Raw genomic sequence first — 21146 nt, 5'->3', positions numbered from 1 at the left:
TACAGTCAACGTTTGGGCCTGGAGAAAAAAAGATGAGTCAGATTTAGAAAGTGGGAGGAGGGGAGAAAGATACAAGGTTATAGGTGAAACTGGGTTTTGGGGGTGAAGTAAAGAGCTGGAAATCTGATCAAGGAAAAGAGGTACAGGGCTGGAGAAGGGAGAGAAAAATAGAGGACAGAAGGCATGGAAGAAAGAAAAAGAGGAAGGAGTACTCGAGGGAGACAATGGGCAGGCAAGGAGATATGGTGGAGAGAGGGAAAAGGGGACGGGGAATGGGGGGAGGTGGGGCATTACCGGAAGTTTGAGAAGTCGATGTTCACGCCATCAGGTTGGAGGCTACCCACATGGAATACATGGTGGTGGTCTTGGTCTCATTGCGACAGTAGAGGAGACCATGGATGGATATGTCAGAATGGGACTTCCTGCTGAAGAGTCTCGGTCTGAAACGTCAACTGGACTCTTTTCCATAGATGCTGCTCCTCCAGCATTTTGTGTATGTTACACAGTACTGAGGTGTGAAGACTCAGTGGGGGAGGGTTATGGGGATGAATGAGGGGGATTGGGATGGGCAGGGACAAGAGACTCACTGGGTGGAGTTGGGAGCCAGAGTGTGCAGGAGGGGTCTTTCAGTCTGTTGTTTGGATCAGGAAGTGTTGGGGGGGGGGGGGGTAACATGTCTGAAAATAGAACAGGACAGGGTGTTGTGCTGAACTTCTCACCTACTCTGAGAACAGCGTACTACATTGCCTCCATTTTTCTATCATCCATGTGCCTGTCTGAGAGTCTCTTAAGTGTCACTAATGTATCTGCTTCTATCACCACCCCTGGCAGGGCATTACACACACCCAACCCTCTTTTTATATAAAAAAAAACTACCTCTGACATCCTCCCTATAATTTCGTCTTAAAATGATGTCCTCTCGTATTAGCCATTTCCAATCTGGGATCATCTCCGCCTGTCCTATGCATCTTATCTTGTGCACCTCTATCAAGACACTCCTCATCCTCCAAAACTCCAAAGAGAAGAGACCAAGCTAACTCAGCCTAACATCATAAATCATTCTCTCTAATCCAGACAGCATCCTGGTAAATCTCTGCACTCTCTCTAAAGCTTCCACATCCTCCTTATAATGAGGTGACCAGAACTGAACACATTCTCTAAGTGTGGTCTAACAAGTTTAAAGGAGCAGCAACATTGCCTTGTGAATCTTGAACTCAATCCCCTGACTAATGAAGGCCAACACACCATAGACCACCTTAACAATCCTGTCAACTTGATCAGCAACTTTGAGGAATCTCTAGACGTGGACCCCAAAACCCCTCTGTTCCTCCACACTGCCAAGAATCATGCCATTAAACTGATACTCTGCCTTAAATTTCAAACTCCATCTGCGACTTGGCCCATCTCTGCATCCTGTCAATGTCCCATTGTAACCCCGACACTACCTACAACACCACCAATCTTTGTGCCATCTAGTGGGGCAATGATCTGCCATTGGCATCTGTCCAGGGGAGTGTACGTGTCTGGGGGGGGTGGGGCAGCAGTCTCACTGTGGGGTCTGTCAGTGGTACGTACGAGTGTGTGTGGGGGGCGGGCTATGTGTCTGAGGGTTTGTATAGTTTGACCATTCCCTAACCTCTCTTCCTGAACTCTGCCTCCTCAGGAACGTGTTCCGAAAGCTGCTGGCACACTCGGAGGAAGAGATGAGGAAGGTGGTGACACTGGAGGAGATCCTGGCCGAGGGGAGGGAACTCCCCGACTCCGTGCACCCCTCTCCATCCCCCAGCAGTGGCAGCCGGGTGTGGGTCAGCGTCCTGAGGGAGCCACTCTACTACAGCGCTGAGCACAGCTTCTTGGACATCAGCCTCGATTGTCGCAGCCTCGGTCAGTGTCACTCCTCCCAACCCATCGCCCACCGTAGGCTATCGGGCGCCCAACCCCCACCCAGCCATTTCGAGGCCTGTGGGACACCCCAAGAGCCTCCCAATTAAACAGGCTGCCATGTTAGAAAACCATAGAAACCATAGAAACTATAGCACAGAAACAGGCCTTTTGGCCCTTCTTGGCTGTGCCGAACCATTTTCTGCCAAGTCCCACTGACCTGCACACGGACCATATCCCTCCATACACCTCCCATCCATGTATCTGTCCAATTTATTCTTAAATGTTAATAAAGAACCCGCATTTACCACCTCGTCTGGCAGCTCATTCCATACTCCCACCACTCCCTGTGTGAAGAAGCCCCAACTAATGTTCCCTTTAAACTTTTCCCCCCTCACCCTTAACCCATGTCCTCTGGTTTTTTTCTCCCCTTGCCTCAGTGGAAAAAGCCTGCTTGCATTCACGCTATCTATACCCATCATAATTTTATATACCTCTATCAAATCTCCCCTCATTCTTCTACGCTCCAGGGAATAAAGTCCTAACCTATTCAACCTTTCTCTGTAACTGAGTTTCTCAAGTCCTGGCAACATCCTTGTAAACATTCTCTGCACTCTTTCAACCTTATTTATATCCTTCCTGTAATTTGGTGACCAAAACTGAACACAATACTCCAGATTCGGCCTCACCAATGCCTTATACAACCTCATCATAACATTCCAGCTCTTATACTCAATACTTTGATTAATAAAGGCCAATGTACCAAAAGCTCTCTTTATGACCCTATCTACTTGTGACGCCACTTTTAGGGAATTTTGTATCTGTATTCCCAGATCCCTCTGTTCTACTGCACTCCTCAGTGCCTTACCATTAACCCTGTATGTTCTACCTTGGTTTGTCCTTCCAACATGCAATACCTCACACTTGTCTGTATTAAACTCCATTTGCCATTTTTCAGCCCATTTTTCCAGCTGGTTCAAGTCCCTCTGCAGGCTCTGAAAACCTTCCTCACTGTCTACTACACCTCCAATCTTTGTATCATCAGCAAATTTGCTGATCCAATTTACCACATTATCATCCAGATCATTGATATAGATGACAAATAACAATGGACCCAGCACTGATCCCTGTGGCACACCACTAGTCACAGGCCTCCACTCAGAGAAGCAATTTTCTACCACCACTCTTTGGCTTCTTCCATTGAGCCAATGTCTAATCCAATTTACCACCTCTCCATGTATACCTAGCGACTGAATTTTCCTAACTAACCTCCCATGCGGGACCTTGTCAAAGGCCTTACTGAAATCCATGTAGACAATATCCACTGCCTTCCCTTCATCCACTTTCCTGGTAACCTCCTCAAAAAACTCCAATAGATTGGTCAAACATGACCTACCACGCACAAAGCCATGTTGACTCTCCCTAATAAGTCCCTGTCTATCCAAATGCTTGTAGATTCTGTCTCTTAGTACTCCCTCCAATAACTTACCTACTACCGACGTTAAACTCACCTGCCTATAATTTCCCGAATTACTTTTCGATCCTTTTTTAAACGGAACAACATGAGCCACTTTCCAATCCTCCGGCACTTCACCCATAGACAGCGACATTTTAAATATTTCTGCCAGGGCCCCCGCAATTTCAACACTAGTCTCCTTCAAGGTCCAAGGGAACACTCTGTCAGGTCCCGGGGATTTATCCACTTTAATTTTCCTCAAGACAGCAAGCACCTCCTCCTTTTCAATCTGTACAGTTTCCATGATCTCACTACTTGATTCCCTCAATTCCATAGACTTCATGCCAGTTTCCTTAGTAAATACAGATGCAAAAAACCTATTTAAGATCTCCCCCATTTCCTTTGGTTCCACGCATAGCCGACCACTCTGATCTTCAAGAGGACCAATTTTATCCCTTACAATCCTTTTGCTCTTAATGTACCTGTAAAAGCTCTTTGGATTATCCTTCACTTTGACTGCCAAGGCAACCTCATGTCTTCTTTTAGCCCTCCTGATTACTTTCTTAAGTATTTTCTTGCACTTCTTATACTCCTCAAGCACCTGGTTTACTCCCTGTTTCCTATACATTTCATACAACTCCCTCTTCTTTATCAGAGTTACAATATCCCTTCAGAACCAAGGTTCCTTATTCCTATTCAATTTGCCTTTAATCCTGACAGGAACATACAAACTCTGCTCTCTCAAAATTTCCCCTTTGAAGGCTTCCCACCTACCAATCACATCTTTGCCAGAGAACAACCTGTCCCAATCCACGCTTTTTAGGTCCTTTCTCATTTCTTCAAATTTGGCCTTCTTCCAGTTCAGAACCTCAACCCTAGGACCAGATCTATCCTTGTCCATGATCAAATTGAAACTAATGGTTTTATGATCACTGGAACCAAAGTGCTCCCCTACACAGACTTCCGTCACTTGTCCTAAGTCGTTTCCTAACAGGAGATCCAATATTGCATCCCCTCTAGTTGGTCCCTCTATATACTGATTTAGAAAACTTTCCTGAACACATTTTACAAACTCTAATCCATCTGGACCCCTAACAGTATGGGAGTCCCAATCAATGTATGGAAAATTAAAATCCCCTACCACCACAACTTTATGTTTCCTGCAGTTGCCTGCTATCTCTCTGCAGATTTGCTCTTCCAAGTCTCGTTGACTATTGGGTGGTCCCACTATCCCACTAATGTGGCCATACCTTTCCTGTTTCTCAGCTCCACCCATAAGGACTCAGGAGACAAGCCCTCTAATCTGTCCTGCCTGAGCACTGCTGTAATATTTTCCCTAACAAGCAATGCTACTCCCCCACCTTTCATTCCTCTGCCTCGATCACATCTGAAACATCGGAACCCTGGAATATTAAAGCTGCCAGTCCTGCCCCTCCTGTAGCCAAGTTTCACTAATTGCTATAACGTCATAATTCCACGTGTCAATCCATGCCCTCAACTCATCCGCCTTACCTGCAATACTCCTAGCATTGAAATATATACACCTCAATAGATTTTTACCACCACTCACAACCTTTCTATTAGCGGATTTGCTTGAACTTTTAACATCATTTATTTTCATCCCATCCCCACGGTCAGCTCTGGCACTCTGGTTCCCATCCCCCTGCAAATCTAGTTTAAAGCCCCCCCAATAGCACTAACAAACCTCCCTGAAAGGATATTGGTCCCCCTGTGGTTCAAGTGTAACCCGTCTCTCTTGTACAGGTCCCACCTGCCCCAGAAGAGGTCCCAATGATCCTGAAATCTGAAACCCTGCCCCCTACACCAGTTCCTCAGCCACTTGTTCCTCCTCCAGAGCATCCTATTCTTACCTTCACTGGCACCTAGCACAGGTAGCAATCCTGAGATTACCAGTCTCGAGGTCTTGCTTTTCAACTTCCTACCAAGCTCTCTATACTCTCTCTCCAGGACCTCCTCACGCTGTGTCGAGCCTTTGAAACTTTTGTTAGCCCTGCACATATGCAGGCAAGTGGTGATTATCCCCCTTGCTCAGAGTTAGACCATAGGAATAGAATTGGGCCATTCTGCTCTGCCATTCCATCACGGCTGCTTTATTATCCCTCTCAATCTCATTCTCTGCTTTCTCCCCATAACCTCTGACACTGTGACTAATCAAGAACCTACCAACCTCTGCTTTAAATACACTCAATGACTTGGCCTCCACAGCCATCTGTGGCAATGAATTCCACAGATTCACCACCACCTTGCTGAAGAAATTCCTCCTCATCTGTTCCGAGGCTGTGCCCTCTAGTCCTAGACTCGCCCACATCCTCTCCACGTCCACTTTATCTCGGTCTTTCAGTATTTGATAGGTTTCCTTGAAGATGGTGAAATGTGATTGGAGCGTTAGGAATTTGAGTTTATTGTCATCTGCACAAGTATGCCTGTGCAGAGGCGTAATGAAAAGCTTCCCAGCAGCATCACAGGCACACGGCATCAGATGAGCACCATTCACAAGAAAACCTTTGCTCAAGCCCGGCACCTCTACTGGAGCATAGACAACCACCAGAATCCTCTGTCCTGGGCCTGTCTCAAGTTTTCCCAGATTTAGCCCATCATGGTGTATCCTGCCTCCCCCAGGGGTCCTTTGGAGCAATAGTTCATGTTTCTGTAGCTCTGGCTTTCTACAGGATGTGGTTGCTAGCCCCACACTCAATGCTCAACCCTCGTCCTTTTGCAGCCGGCCTTGGTGGAGTTGCAAAAACCATTGAGCATACACGATTTTTACAAGGAAGGAAACAATTTGAGCAAATATTCCATTTAGTACAATGTGATCTGTGGATTTTGTGACGCCGATGACGTACCTACCCTCCCTCCTTGTCACCCCTCCAAGCCCACTGCCAACTTACCGTAGGGATTGAAACATCAAGTCCTAGTAGTTCTACTGTGAACGAGCAGACTCTTTACCTTCTGGTGAGTCAGATGACAAACTGACCTCTAACCTTCCACTGGTCACAGGTTATCAGTGCGAGGGCCCCAGCCGGAGAGGCAAGGGTGGGGTGGGTGTGGTCAGTCATACCCGAGTGCTGCTGCCTTTGTTCCACAGGGGTCCCGTGGAGGCTGCACTCCTGGTTCCTGTCACTGGAGACAGCCTTCCTGCAGCGTCGGAGGCCGGTGATCCAGTGTCTGTTGAGGGAGTTCGGCAGCATCAAGGAGGAGGAGGGAGGTGAAGAGCTCCTCCTGCAGGGACTGCCCCTCCTCTTCAACATCCTTAAAGCCAGCAAGGTGAGGCTGAGTCTGGCCGAGCAGTGGGAAGGGGTAGGAGGGAGTGGGGAGGCGTGCAGGAGGAGAGGAAGTGTTTAGGTGAGGGGGCAGGAAGGGGGGAGGGGGTGTAGCGGGTGGGGGGGGAGGAGGGTGTAGTAGGCGGGAGTGGAGTAGTGGGAGGCGGCTGAAGGGCGAGGAAGGATTTGGCACTGTCGAGCGCCTGAGGGCAGATTGGGTCATTGGTGGGAGGTGGACCGCTACATCAGATAGAGGCCACTCAGCCCATTGTGCCCAAGCCTGCCCCTTCAATGTCCAGCCCCATTAGATGATTAGCACTAATTGGGATGGGGTGGGGAGGGTGGGATAACACGGAAACAATTAATGTGGACACTCTGGTATGGTGGGGAGGGGGTCAACTGTGCAGGTAGTCTGGGAATGGGAGCAGAGGGGTTAGTGCAGCAGGGTTGTGTGGTCATAGACTCAGAGAACACAGAAACAGGCCCTTCAGCCCATCTAGTCCATGCCAAAACAATTTAAACTGCCTACTCCCATCGACCTGCACTAGGACCATAGCCCTCAGTATCCCCAATATCCAAATACCTATCCAAACTTGTCTTCAACATTGAAATTGAGCTCACTTGCACTGGAAGCTCATTCCACACTCACATGAGTCTGAGTGAAGAAAGTTCTCCTCGTATTCCCCTTAAACTTCTCACCTTTCACGCATTAACTATGACCTCTGGTTGTAGTCCCATCAAACCTCAGTGGGAAAGCCTTCTTGCATTTACCCTATCGATACCCCTCATAATTTTGTATACCTCTGTCAAATCTCCCCTCGATCTTCTGCGTTCTAAAGAATGCAGTCCTAATTTATTCAGTCTTTTCTTATAAATCAGATCCTCCAGACCCAGCAACATCCTTGTAAATTTTTTCTGTACTCTTTCAATCTTATTTACGTCTTTCCTGTAGGTTGGTGACCAAAACTGCACACAACACTCCAAATTAGGCCTCACCAACGTCTTGTACAACTTCAACATAACATCCCATCTCCTGTACTCAGTACATTGATTTATGAAGGCCAATGTGACAAAAGCTTTCTTTACAACCCTACCTACCTGTGACACCACTTTGAACTAATTATGTGCCAATATTCTGAGATGCTTTGGTTTTACAACACTGCTCGGTGCTCTCCCAGTCACTGTGCAAGACCTATTCTAGTCACTCCTATCGAAGTGCAAAACCTCGCGCTTGTCTGCATTCAATTCCATCTACCATTTTTCAGCCCAGTTTTCCAGCTGATGCAGACCCCTCTGCAAGCCATGACAGCCTTCCTCACTGTCCACCACACCCCCACACTTGGTGTCGTCCACAAATTTACCGATCCAGTTAACCAGATTATCATTGTTGCAGCAGCCGCTGTCTGAGTTGACGTAGTCGGAGTGGTGATCTTAAGACTTTAGCTCTTCGAGGCTTCACTCAGAGAAAGTAAAGAAAAGCAAGTTTTTTTCCTCCTTTATGCCTGCTTGGCTGGGACAGTAGAGATGCCAGGCAGGATCATGGAATGCTCCTCCTGCGGGATGTGGGAAGGCAGGGACACCTCTAGTGACCCTGATGGCTACAACTGTGAGATTTGCATCCAGCTGCAACCTCTAACAATCCGCAGTTAAAGGATGAAATATCTTTATTGTCATTGCATAGTACAACTTGTACAGCGAAACACCAATACAGCGAAAATGAGTTTGCAACTCTCGTACTCAATGCTATAAAACAACAAATAAAATAAATACACAATAATTAAAATCAAGTAACCAGCCAGTACAAGCAAAGTCCAGCAGTACAAAAACACAACTCAGATGTGTGACAGCCATAAAACCAGTATTAAAGTAGCAATATAACAAATTTATAGATGATGCTTGATCGATTGGTTCAGAGCAATTATAGCTCTGTGGAAAAAGATATTTTTCAGTCTGGAAGTGCGGGCATAGAAAATCTTATAACATCTGCCAGATGGAAGAAGTTCAAACAGGTGATTGCATGGGTGTGTATTGTCCTTACAGATGCTTGTAGCTTTCCTTAGGCAGCGAGAGCTGTAGGTGCCTCCAGGGCTGGAAGCTGTGTCCCGATGATCTTCTGTGCACTAGAGACGACCCACTGAAGTGCTTTCCTATCAGCTGCTGTACAACTGAGATACCACACAGAGATGCAGTATGTTAAGATGCTCTCTATGGTGCAGCGGTGAAAGGTCAGCAGCATCTGTTCAGGTAGACCAGCTCTCTTCAGCGTCCTGAGGAAAAACAAGCATTGCTGTGCTTTCTTAACTATGTAGTGATGTTAATGGACTATGTAAGGTCTTCTGAGATGTGTATTCCCAGAAACCTGAAACTGGACACTCTCTCCACTATGCCTCCATTAACGTGGACTGGAGCATACTCGTCATCTAAAGTTGATAACTAGCTCCTTAGTCTTTGCTGTATTAAGAGACAGGTTGTTCTCTGAGCACCCACTCACTGAGTTCGGTACCTCCTCTCTGTACACTGATTCGTCTCTGTTGGAGATCAACCCGATCACTGTTGTGTCGTCTGCGAATTTGACGATGGTATTGGTGTTAAATGCAGGTACACAGTCGTGTGTGAAGAGGGAGTAGAGTATGGGACTCAATACACAAAAAGGAGTTGGAGCTGGAACTGGATGAACTCTGGATCATTCGGGAGGTTGAGGGGTGATAGGACATAAAGAGAGGTAGTTACATTCAAGGTGCAGGACACAGGAAACTGGGGGGCCAGTTAGGAAAGGGAAAGGGGTAAGGTGTCAATGCAGAGTGCCCCGTGGCCATCCCCCTCAATGACAGGATACTGTCAGGGGGTGGGGGGGTGACCTAAAAGAGGAAAGTCACAGTGGTCGGGTCTCTGGCACTTAGTCTGCCTCTGTGACTCAGAAGGGAAGATGGGGAGAAGAGGCACACTGTGGTGATAGGGGATTTGTTAGTTAGGGAAACAAGACAGGAAGTCCCTGGATGGTATGTTGCTTCCTGGGTGCCAGGGTCTGGGATATCTCAGATCGGGTCCTCAGCATTCTCAAGTGGGAGGGTGAACAGCCAGAAGTTGTGGTCCATGTAGGTACCAATGACATCGGTAGGACGAATGACGAGGTTCTGCAAAGGCAGTTGAGGGAGTTAGGTGCTAAGCTAAAGGGCAGGACCTCCAGAATCGTGATCTCAGGATTGCTACCTGTGCCACATGCTAGTGAGGCCCAAACTAGGAACATCATACAGTTTAAAATGTGGCTAAGGAGTTGGTGTAGGAGGGACGGTATAAGATTTTTGGATCATTGGGCTCTCTTCCAGAAAAGGTGGGACCTGTATAGAAGGGACAGTTTGCACCTGAACTGTAGGAGACTAATATCCTAGTGGGAAGGTTTGTTAATGCTGCACGGTGGGGTTTAAATTAGAGTTGTAGGGGGATGGGAACTAGAATGCCAGAGCAGTTAATGGAGAGGTTGTGGAGGCAGATGTTGGTGAGACCTCAGACAAAGTTAAGAATCAATAGGTTGAGCCAGGTGTGACAAAATCAAAAAAGGGTGAATACAGGACTGGAAGTGTGTATCTGACTGCGTGCAGTATACGGAATAAGGTAGATGAACTTGCAGCACAGTTGCAGATCGGCAGGTATGATGTTGTAGGCATCACTGAATCATATGGAAAGACTATAGCTGGGAACTTAATATCCAAGGATACACATTGTATCAAAAAGGATAGGTAGGAAGGCAGAGGGGGTGGCGTTGCTCTGTTGGTTCAAAAAGATGAAAACAAATTATTAGAAAGGGGTGACATAGCGTCTGAAGGTGTTGAATCATTGTGGATAGAGCTAAGGAACTACAAAGGTAAAAAAAAAAGGACCCTGATAGGAGTTGTATACAGACCCCCAACAGAACTTAGATTTTCAGAATGCCTTTGCGAAGTAAAAGCATTTCAGGATGTATATTATATACATTTCTCTGACATTAAATGTACTTTTGAAACCTCTTGAAACAAGGTGCCACACATGAGACTGCTTAACAAGCTATGAGCCCAGGGTATCACAGAAAAGATTCCAGCATGGATAAAGTAGTGGCTGATTGGCAGGAGGCAAAGAGTGGGAATAAAGGGAGCCTTTTCTGGTTGGCTGCCGGTTACTAGCAGTGTTCTACAGGGGTCTGTGTTGGGACCAGTTCTTTATACGTTATATATCAATGATTTGGATGATGGAATTGATGGCTTTGTTGCCATGTTTGCAGACAGTATGAAAATAGGTGGAGGGCAGGTAGTTTTGAAGAAGTAGAGAGGCTACAGAAGGACTTAGACAGATTAAGAGAATGGGCAAAGAAGTGGCAGATGGAATACAGTGTTGGGAAGTGTATGGTCATGCACTTTGGTAGAAATATTGAGAAGGAAAATACAAAAATCTGAGATGCAAAGGGACGTGGGAGTCCTTGTGCAGGATTCCCTAAAGGTTAATTTGCAGGTTGAATCTGTGATGAGGAAGGCAAATACAATGTTCATATTGTGGCATTACTGGTCAGGGATACTATTACAGCTACAGAAAGGGTGGGTAATGTAGCAGGATCCTCTTTTGAGTCAGTATGGGTGGAAGTCAGGAACAGGAAGGGAGCAGTTACTCTATTGGGGGTATTCTATAGGCCCCCTGGTAGCAGCAGAGATACAGAGGAGCAGATTGGGAGGCAGATTTTGGAAAGGTGCAAAAATAACAGGGTTGTTATCATGGGTGACTTTAACTTCCCTAATATTGATTGGCACCCGATTAGTTCCAAGGGTTTAGATGGGGCAGAGTTTGTTAAGTGTGTCCAGGATGGATTCCTGTCACAGTATGTGGACAGGCTGACCAGGGGAAATGCCATACTAGATCTAGTACTAGGTAATGAACCGGGTCAGGTCACAGATCTCTCGGTGGGTGAGCATCTGGGGGATAGTGACCACCGCTCCCTGGCCTTTATAATTATCATGAAAAAGGATAGAATCAAAGAGGACAGGAAAATTTTTAATTGGGGAAAGGCAAATTGTGAGGCTATAAGGCTAGAACTTGCGGGTGTGAATTGGGATGATGTTTTTGCAGGGAAATGTACTATGGACATGTGGTCGATGTTTAGAGATCTCTTGCGGGATGTAAGGGATAAATTTGTCCCGGTGAGGAAGATAAAGAATGGTAGGGTGAAGGAACCATGGGTGACAAGTGAGGTGGAAAATCTAGTCAGGTGGAAGAAGGCAGCATACATAAGGTTTAGGAAGCAAGGATCAGATGGGTCTATTGAGGAATATAGGGAAGCAAGAAAGGAGCTTAAGAAGGGGCAGAGAAAAGCAAGAAGGGGGCATGAGAAGGCCTTGGCGAGTAGGGTAAAGGAAAACCCCAAGGCATTCTTCAATTATGTGAAGAAAAAAAGGATGACAGGAGTGAAGGTAGGACGATTAGAGATAAAGGTGGGATGATGTGCCTGGAGGCTGTGGAAGTAGCGAGGTCCTCAATGAATACTTCTCTTCGGTATTCACCAGTGAGAGGGAACTTGATGATGGTGAGGACAATATGAGTGAGGTTGATGTTCTGGAGCATGTTGATATTAAGGGAGAGGAGGTGTTGGAGTTGTTAAAATACATTAGGACAGATAAGTCCCCGGGGCCTAATGGAATATTCCCCAGGCTGCTCCACGAGGCGAGGGAAGAGATTGCTGAGCCTCTGGCTAGGATCTTTATGTCCTCGTTGTCCACAGGAATGGTACCGGAGGATTGGAGGGACGTGAATGTTGTTCCCTTGTTCAAAAAAAGTAGTGGGGATAGTCCAGGTAATTATAGACCAGTGAGCCTTACATCTGTGGTGGGAAAGCTGTTGGAAAAGATTCTTAGAGATAGAATCTATAGGCATTTAGAGAATCATGGTCTGATCAGGGACAGTCAGCATGGCTTTGTGAAGGGCAGATCGTGTCTAACAAGCCTGATAGAGTTCTTTGAGGAGGTGACCAGGCATATAGATGAGGGTAGTGCAGTGGATGTGATCTACATGGATTTTAGTAAGGCATTTGACAAGGTTCCACACGGTAGGCTTATTCAGAAAGTCAGAAGGCATGGGATTCAGGGAAGTTTGGTCAGGTGGATTCAGAATTGGCTTGCCTGCAGACGGCAGAGGGTTGCCAATCCTCTACTTTTCGTGATTTTTATTAACGACCTGGATGTGGGGGTAGAAGGGTGGATTGGCAAGTTTGCAGACGACACAAAGGTTGGTGGTGTTGTAGATAGTGTAGAGGATTGTCAAAGATTGCAGAGAGACATTGATAGGATGCAGAAGTGTGCTGAGAAGTGGCAGATGGAGTTCAACCCGGAGAAGTGTGAGGTGGTACACTTTGGAAGGACAAACTCCAAGGCAGAGTACAAAGTAAATGGCAGGATACTTGGTAGTGTGGAGGAGCAGAGGGATCTCAGGGTACATGTCCACAGATCCCTGAAAGTTGCCTCACAGATGGATAGGGTAATTAAGAAAGCTTATGGGGTGTTAGCTTTCATAAGTCGAGGGATAGAGTTTAAGAGTCGCGATGTAATGATGCAGCTCTATAAAACTCTGGTTAGGCCACACTTGGAGGACTGTGTCCAGCTCTGGTCACCTCACTATAGGAAGGATGTGGAAGCATTGGAAAGGGTACAGAGGAGATTTACCAGGATGCTGCCTGGTTTAGAAAGTATGCATTATGATCAGAGATTAAGGGAGCTAGGGCTTTACTCTTTGGAGAGAAGGAGGATGAGAGGAGACATGATAGAGGTGTACAAGATAATAAGAGGAATAGATAGAGTGGATAGCCAGCGCCTCTTCCCCAGGGCACCACTGCTCAATACAAGAGGACATGGATTTAAGGTAAGGGGTGGGAAGTTCAAGGGGGATATTAGAGGAAGGTTTTTTACTCAGAGTGGTTGGTGCGTGGAATGCACTGCCTGAGTCAGTGGTGGAGGCAGATACACTAGTGAAGTTTAAGAGACTACTAGACAGGTATATGGAGGAATCTAAGGTGGGGGCTTATATGGGAGGCAGGGTTTGAGGGTTGGCACAACATTGTGGGCCGAAGGGCCTGTACTGTGCTGTACTCTTCTATGTTCTATGTTCTAATATTCATTTGAAGAGGACCAGAATGTAAAAGCAAGGATGTAATGTTGAAACTTTATAAAGCGCCAGTGAGGCCTCACTTGGAGTATTGTGAACAGGTTTGGGCCCCTTATCTTAGAATGGATGTACTGAAGCTGCAGAGAGTTCAAAGGAGGTTTATGAAAATTATTCCAGGATTGAGTGGCTTGTCACTAGAATTCAGATGAGTGAGGATGACATTGAAACCTATCGAATGGTGAAAGGTCTTGATAGAGTGGATGTGGAGAGGATGTTTCCTGTGGTGGGAGAGTCTAAAACCAGAGGACACAGCCTCAGAGTAGAGGAGTGTCCTTTTACAACAGAGATGAGAAGGAATTTCTTTAGCCAGAGAGTGGTGAATCTGTGGAATTCTTTGGCGTTGGCACAGGCAGCTGTGCAGGCCAAATCGTTATTTATATTTAAGGCAGAGGTTCATAGATTCTTGATTGCTTGATTGGTTAGGACATGAAGGGATACGGAGAGAAGACAAGAGATTGGGACTGAGAGGATCAGCCATGATGGAATGGCAGAGCAGATGCGAGGTGTCAGATTGCCTGATCTGCTCCTCTGTCTCATGGTCTTATTATTGATATAGACGATATACAACAGGACCCAGTACCAATCTCTACGGCACACCACTTATCACAGGCCTCCAGTCGGAGAGGCAACCCTCTACCACCACTCTCTGCCTTCTCCAAATGTCTAATCCAAATTACTACCTCGTCCTGAAGGCCAAGCGACTAAATCTTGACCAGTCTCCCGTGCGGGACCTTGTCAAAAGCCTTGCGAAAGAAATTTCGACAACATCCGCTGCCTTGCCTTCATCCACTTTCCAGGTGGACAGACGTAACCTACCATGCATGAAGCCATGCTGACTATCCTTAATAGGTCCATGTCTATACAAATACTTATTTATCCTGTTCCTTAGAATACCTTCCAATAACTTTTCCACAACTAATGTCAGAGTCACTGGTCAGTAGTTTACTAGTTTCTGTTTAGAACCTTTTTTAAACAATGAAACAAATCTTCCTATCCTCCGGTACTTCTCCTGTTGCTAAGGGCTTTTTAAATATCTCTGTAGTTTCTTCACTTGTCTTCCATAGAGTCCAAGAGAACACCTTGTCAGGCCCTGGGGAATTATCCACCCTGATTTGCCTCTGGGTAGCCAACAACTCCTCTGTAATCTGTACAGGGTCCATGAAGTTGATGCCACTTTGCTTCACTTCTACAGACTCTGTATCAGTCTCCTCAGTAAATACAGACACAGAGAATGCACTGAAGATATCTTCCATCTGTTTTGGCTCTACCACTGTTCTGGTCTTCCAGAGGACCAATTCTGTGCCTTGCAATCCTTTTAAGACAATAAGATATTGGAACAGAATAAGGCCATTTGACTCATCGGGTCTGCTCCGCCAGTTCATCTTGGCTGATCCAATTTTCCTCTCAACCCCAGTCTTCTGCCTTCTCCCTGTATCCCTTCATGCCCTGACCAATCAAGAACCTATCAACCTCTGCCTTAAATATACATAAAGACTTGGTCTCTACAGCTGCCTATGGCAAAGAATTCCACAGATTCACCACTCGGGCTAACGAAATTCTTCATAATTTCTGTTCTAAAAGGATGCCCCTCTGTTCTGAGGCTGTGTGCTCTGGTCATAGACTATTCCACCATAGGAAACATCCTCAGCAGGCCAGGCAGCATCTATGGAAAATAGTACAGTTGACATTTAGGGCCAACACCTTTCATGAGTCCTGATGAACAGTCTTGGCCTGAAACACTGACTGTATTCTTTTTTTTTCCATAGATGCTGCCTGGCCTGCTGAGTTCATCCAGCATTTTGTGCGTGTTGCTTGGATTTCCTGCATCTCTTTGTGATAGGAAACATCCTTTCCATATCCACTCTGTCGAGGTCTTTCACCATTTGCCAGGTTTCAATGAGGTCACCCCTCATTCTTCTGAATTCTAGTTGAATAAAAGCCCAGAGCCATAGATGCTTTTCATATTACATGGGATTAAATCATTTTCGTGAACCTCTCCAATTTCAGCACATCCTTTCTCAGATAAGGAGCCCAAAGGTGCTTACAATATTCCAAGTGAGGCCTCACCGGTGCATTATAAAGTCATAACATTACATCCTTGCTTTTATATTCTAGTCCTCTTGAAATGAATGCTAGCGTTGCATTTGCCTTCCTCACCACGGACCCAAACTACAAATTAATCTTTAGGGAATCCCGCACAAATACTCCTAAGTCCCTTTGCACCTCAATTTTTTTTTGTGTTTTCTCTTCATCTAGAAAATAGTCAACCCTTTCGTTTCTTCTACCAAAGTGCATGACCGTACACTTCTTGCCACTGTAATCCACCTGCCATTTATTTGCCATTCTCCCAATCTAAGTCTTTCTGTAGTCACTCTACTTCTTCAAAGCTTCCTGCCCCTCCACCTGCAAACTTTGCAACAAAACCATAAATTCCATCATTAATATATTACATAAAAATAATCAGACCCATCACAGACCCCTGAGGAACACCACTGGTCACCAGCAGCCAACCAGAAAAGGCTCCCTTTATTCCCGCTTTTTACCTCCTGGCAGTCAGCCACTGCTTTATCCATAGTAGAATTCTCCCTGTAATACCATGGGCTCTTAGTTTGTTAAGCAGCCTCATGGGGCACCTTGTCAAAGGCCTTCTGAAAATCCAAGCACACAACATCAAAGATTCTCCTTTGTCCATCCTGCTTGTTATTTCTTCAAAGAATTCCAACAGATTTGCCAGGCAAGATTTTCCCTGAGGAAACCATGCTGACTGCAGCCAATTTTGCCATGTGCATCCAAGTACTCTGAAACCACATCCTTAACAATTGTCTCCCACATCTTCCCAACCACTGATTTCAGACTAACTGGCCTATAATTTCCTTTCTTCTGCCCCTCTCTCTGCCTGAAAAATGGAGTGACATTTGCAATTTTCCAGTCTTCCAGAACCATTCCAGAAACTAGTGATTCTTGAAAGATCGTTAATGCCTCCACAATCTCTTCAGCTACCTCTTTCAGAACTGTGGGGTGTACAGCTTCTGGTCCAGGTGACTTATCTACCTTCAGACCTTTGTTTCCCAAGAACTTTCTCTCTGGGACTGGTAACTTCACCCTTCTTGCTCCCAGACATCAGGAGCTTGCACTGTGCTGCTAGTGTCTTCCACAGAAAAGAATGATGTCAAATACTACTTAAGTTTGTTTGCCATTTCATTGTTCCCTGTTACTACCTCTCCAGCATCATTTTCCAATGGCCCAATGTCCACTCTTGCCCCTCTTACACTTATGTATCTGAGGAAACTTTTGGTATCGTCTTCAATATTATTGGCTAGCTTACTCTCATGTTCCATCTTTACCTTAATGACTACTTTAGTTGCCTTTTGTTGGTATTTGAAGGCTTCCCAATCCTCTAACTTTCCAGTACATTTTGCTCTATTATATGCCTTCCCTTTGGCTTTTATGTTGGGTTTGACTTCTCTTGTTTATCCACTGGTGTGTCATCTTGCCTTTAGGCTACTTCTTCCTCTTTGGGATATATATTCTGTGCCTTCTGAATTGCTTCTAGAAATTCCAGCCATTGCTGCTCTGCGGTCATCCCTGACAGTGTTCTTTTCCAATCAATTCCAGCCAACTCCTCTCTCATGCCTCTGCAATTCCCTGTAATCCACTGTAGTGCTGATACATCTGATTTCAGCTTTTTCCAAATTTCAGGGTGAATTCCATTATATTATGATCATTTTCCCCTAAGGGTTCTTTTACTGGAAGGTCTCTAATCAATTCTAGTTTATTGCACAACACCCAATCCAGGATAGCTGATTCCCTGGTGGGCTTAACCATGAGCTGCTCTAAAAAGTCATTTCGTAGGCACTCTAGAAATTCCCCCTCCTGGGATCCAGCACTAACCTAATTTTCCCCATCTACCTGCATACTGAAGTCCCTCATGACTATTGTCACATTGCCCTTTTGACATGCACTTTCTATCTCCCATTGTAATTTGTAGACCACATCCTTACTGCTGTTTGGGGGTCTGTATACAACTCCCCTCGGGGTCTTTTTTACCAACTGCAGTTCCTTAGTTCTATCCACAGCAATTCAATACCTTCCGACCTTATGTTACCTATTTCCAATGATCTGATTTCATTTTTTTTACCAACAGAGCAACACCGTTGCCACCTTCCTGCCTTCAATACTTTGTGTATCCTTGGACATTAAGCTCCTAGCTATAATCTTACAGCCATGATTCAGTGATGCTACAACATCACACATGCAAATCTGAAACTGTGCTACAAGTTCATCTACCTTAATATTACACCTTCAGTCCTGTATTCACCCTTTTCAATTTTTGTCTACCTTTTACATTGCAAATCATCCTGTTGACTGCAATTTTGCCCTGTCATCAGCCTCTCCTTGCTAGGAGTCTCACTACATATTGGCTCTATATGTAAACCAACTACCTCATCTTTAGTACTATCACTCCAGTTCCCATGCCCTTGTTGAATTAGTTTAAACCCACCCGAACAACTCTAGCCAACCTGCCTGCAATGATATTGGAACCCCCTCGGGTTCAAGTCCCTTTTGTACAGGTCATACTTTCCCTTGAAGAGATCCCAATGATCCATAAATCTGAACCCCAGCCCCCTGCACCAGTTTCTCAGCCACGCAGTCACCTGCCTAATTATTTTACTCTTGCCCTCACTGGCATGTGGCACAGGCAGCAATCCAGAGATTACTACCCTGGAGGTCCTGTTTCTCAGCTTTCTACCTTGCTCCAAAAAAATCTCTCTTCAGGACCTCCTCACCTTGCCTACCTGTGTCATTGATGCCAATATGCACCAAGACTTCTGGCTGCTCGCCCTTGCCCTTGAGAATGCCATGGACCCGATCCAAGACATCCCTGATCCTGACACCAGGGAGGCAACTTACCATCCGGGTGCCTCTATTGTGTCCCAGAACCTCATCTCTGTTCCTCTGACGAGGGAATCTCCTATCAACACTGCAGTCCTCTTCACTCTCTGTTCTTCTGAGCCACAACACCACACTCAGTGCCAGAGACGCAGTCACCGTGGCTCCCCCCAGTTGGTCATCCCCCTCAATAGTATCTAAAGTTATATACTCACTGTCAAGGGGAGCAGCCACATCTGTACTCTGCGCTGGCTGTGCATTTCCCTTCCTTCTCCTGACAGTCACCCAGTTACCTGTCTCCTGCAACCTAGGGGTGACTACCTCCCTGTAGCTCCTCCTCATTCTCCCGTATGAGAGCTGCAACTCCAGTTCCCAATACATTCTCTCAGTGCACCTGGTGCAAATGTGTTTAACTGGGAGACTGGAGATCTGACATCCCATACAGAGTACAAAACATTGCTCCTGGATCCATTCTCACTAACCTACGATGCTCTATGTGGAATGAACAGAGAAAGAGTGACTTTCAAGGCAATCTACTTCACCCAAACCTGACCTGGCCTAAGGTCACTCTGAACACTGATACGCTCCAAATTAATGGCTGCCCCAAGAATGGCCTCTCTGCTTGCACTAATTATTCTTATTGGCCCTTTTTAATCAAATGAATGAAGTTTAATTATCATTCAGACTATACATGGATACAGTTGAACAAGGCAGCATTGCCCTGGGGCCTGGGTGCATAACATATACTCAAAATAGCGAGGGAGAGAAGAAGAAACACACACAAACGTTGTTACACACATAGTCCAAGTCCCTGAGCGACATGCAAATTGATGGGACAGCTCCTGGCAGCCAGCCCGTCCTTCGTGCCAGTCGAACACTGGAGGGCAGCTCTGTTCGGAGAGGCTGCTCCCAGCTGACCACAGACTCCAGTGTTGTCTGAGTTGCACTGCAGACGAGACAGTCACTCACCATCGCACTGCAGCCCAGACGGTCGCTCATCGTTGCCCGGCGGCCGAGGCGGTCACTCACCATCGCACTGCAGGCCGAGGCGGTCGCTCACCGTCGCACTGCAGGCCGAGGCGGTCACTCACCATTGCACTGCGGCTGAGGCGGTCACTCACCGTCGCACTGCACGCTGCTTTCGTGTGGCAACTCCGCTGTCTGTGAGTAGCCAGCAACAGCATGGTCTGCACCCAGGCCAGCTCTTCCAAGCCTTCTCCTGGTCAACCATTGACTCCTCCTTCCCCAGCTGACAGCTCTGTACAGTGAACAGACTGCAGTAGACGTGCTGTACCTGTTGTTCTTGGAATCCAGTATAGTCTTAAGATCACAAAAAATACATTTTATAAAGAAGAGTGCTCCTGAGAGCCGCTGTGTTTTCAACACACTGCCATCTTACCGGGAGAATCCTTCTTGCTGATTGGTGGCTCCTCAAATCAGATAAACTGCAGCAAAACTCTGCCTTTGAAATCTCAGTCACCCTCAATCATTGCCCTTTTTATGCAGCCCTGACATGCCTCCACAATGTCTTCATCCACCTCTTTCAGAACCCTGGGGTCTACAACAGGGTCCAGGTGACTCGGCTACCTTCAGACCTTTCAGTTTCCCAAGAACCTTCTCACTAGCAATGCTAATTTCACACACTTCATGACCCCTGACACCTGGAACTTCCACCATACTGTCTTCCATAGTCAAAACTGTTGTAAAATGTTTGTATAATTCAGTCCTTCCGTCATTTCCTTGTTCCTCCATTACTATCTCTCCACCATCGTTTTTCAGTAGTCTGATATCCACTCTCGCCATCCTTTTACATGTTATGTATCTGAAGAAACTTTTGGTCTGCTCTTTGCTCTTAACATACCGGTACGAGAATCTGGGGATTCCCCTTCACCTTGTCTGCTAGAACAACTTTATGCCCTCTTTTAGCCTTCCTGATTTCTTTCTTAAGAGCTATTTTGCATTTGTTCTACTCCATAAGCACCTCATTTGTTCCTACTTGCCTACACCTGCTATGCACCTCTTTTTTCTCTTACCTGGTGCCTTAATATCTCTTAAAAACCAAGGTTTTCTACACTTGTTATCTTTGGGTCACTTGCTTCTGTAATATAGCCCCATTAACATGGTCATACCTTCCTTATTTCTCAGTTCACCCATAATGCCTCTCTAGTCAAGTTCTCCAGTCTGTCCTGACAGCACTACCGTGACGTTTTCCCTGACTAGTAATGCCATCCCTCCTCCTCTAATCCCTCCTGCTCTGTCATGTCTTAAAACGATAGAATCCCAGAATATTGAGCTGCCAGTCCTGATCTTCCTCCCACCAAGTCTCACTAATGGCTACAGTGTCATAACTCCAGGTATTGATCCATGCCCCGAGCTTATCTGCCTTTCCTGTGATACTTCTTGCATTGAATTATATGCAGCTCAGGACACCAGTCACACCATTCCCAACCTTTATCTGAGAT

At 46.1% G+C, this 21146-nt stretch overlaps 1 protein-coding gene across 6 annotated transcripts in view; it reads left to right on the top strand.

Moving 5' to 3' along the window:
* btbd11b (BTB (POZ) domain containing 11b) overlaps positions 1-21146 on the top strand; it is a 130612-nt gene that overhangs the window by 85711 nt on the left and 23755 nt on the right. For 4 of the 6 annotated variants that reach the window (XM_072267344.1, XM_072267342.1, XM_072267341.1 and 1 more), the window contains 3 exons: positions 1664-1884; positions 6444-6622; positions 15561-15695. In XM_072267344.1, the coding sequence (XP_072123445.1) occupies positions 1664-1884; positions 6444-6622; positions 15561-15695 (535 nt within the window). The remainder of the gene's footprint in view (positions 1-1663; positions 1885-6443; positions 6623-15560; positions 15696-21146) is intronic. The other 2 variants (XM_072267346.1, XM_072267343.1) reach the window with 2 other exon arrangements.

This window comes from Mobula birostris, chromosome 9 (genome assembly GCF_030028105.1).
Source record: "Mobula birostris isolate sMobBir1 chromosome 9, sMobBir1.hap1, whole genome shotgun sequence".
Classification (NCBI taxonomy): Eukaryota; Metazoa; Chordata; class Chondrichthyes; order Myliobatiformes; family Myliobatidae; genus Mobula; species Mobula birostris.
The sequence above is the reverse complement of the archived record's forward strand: the minus strand, read 5'-3'. Positions and strand labels throughout refer to the sequence as shown.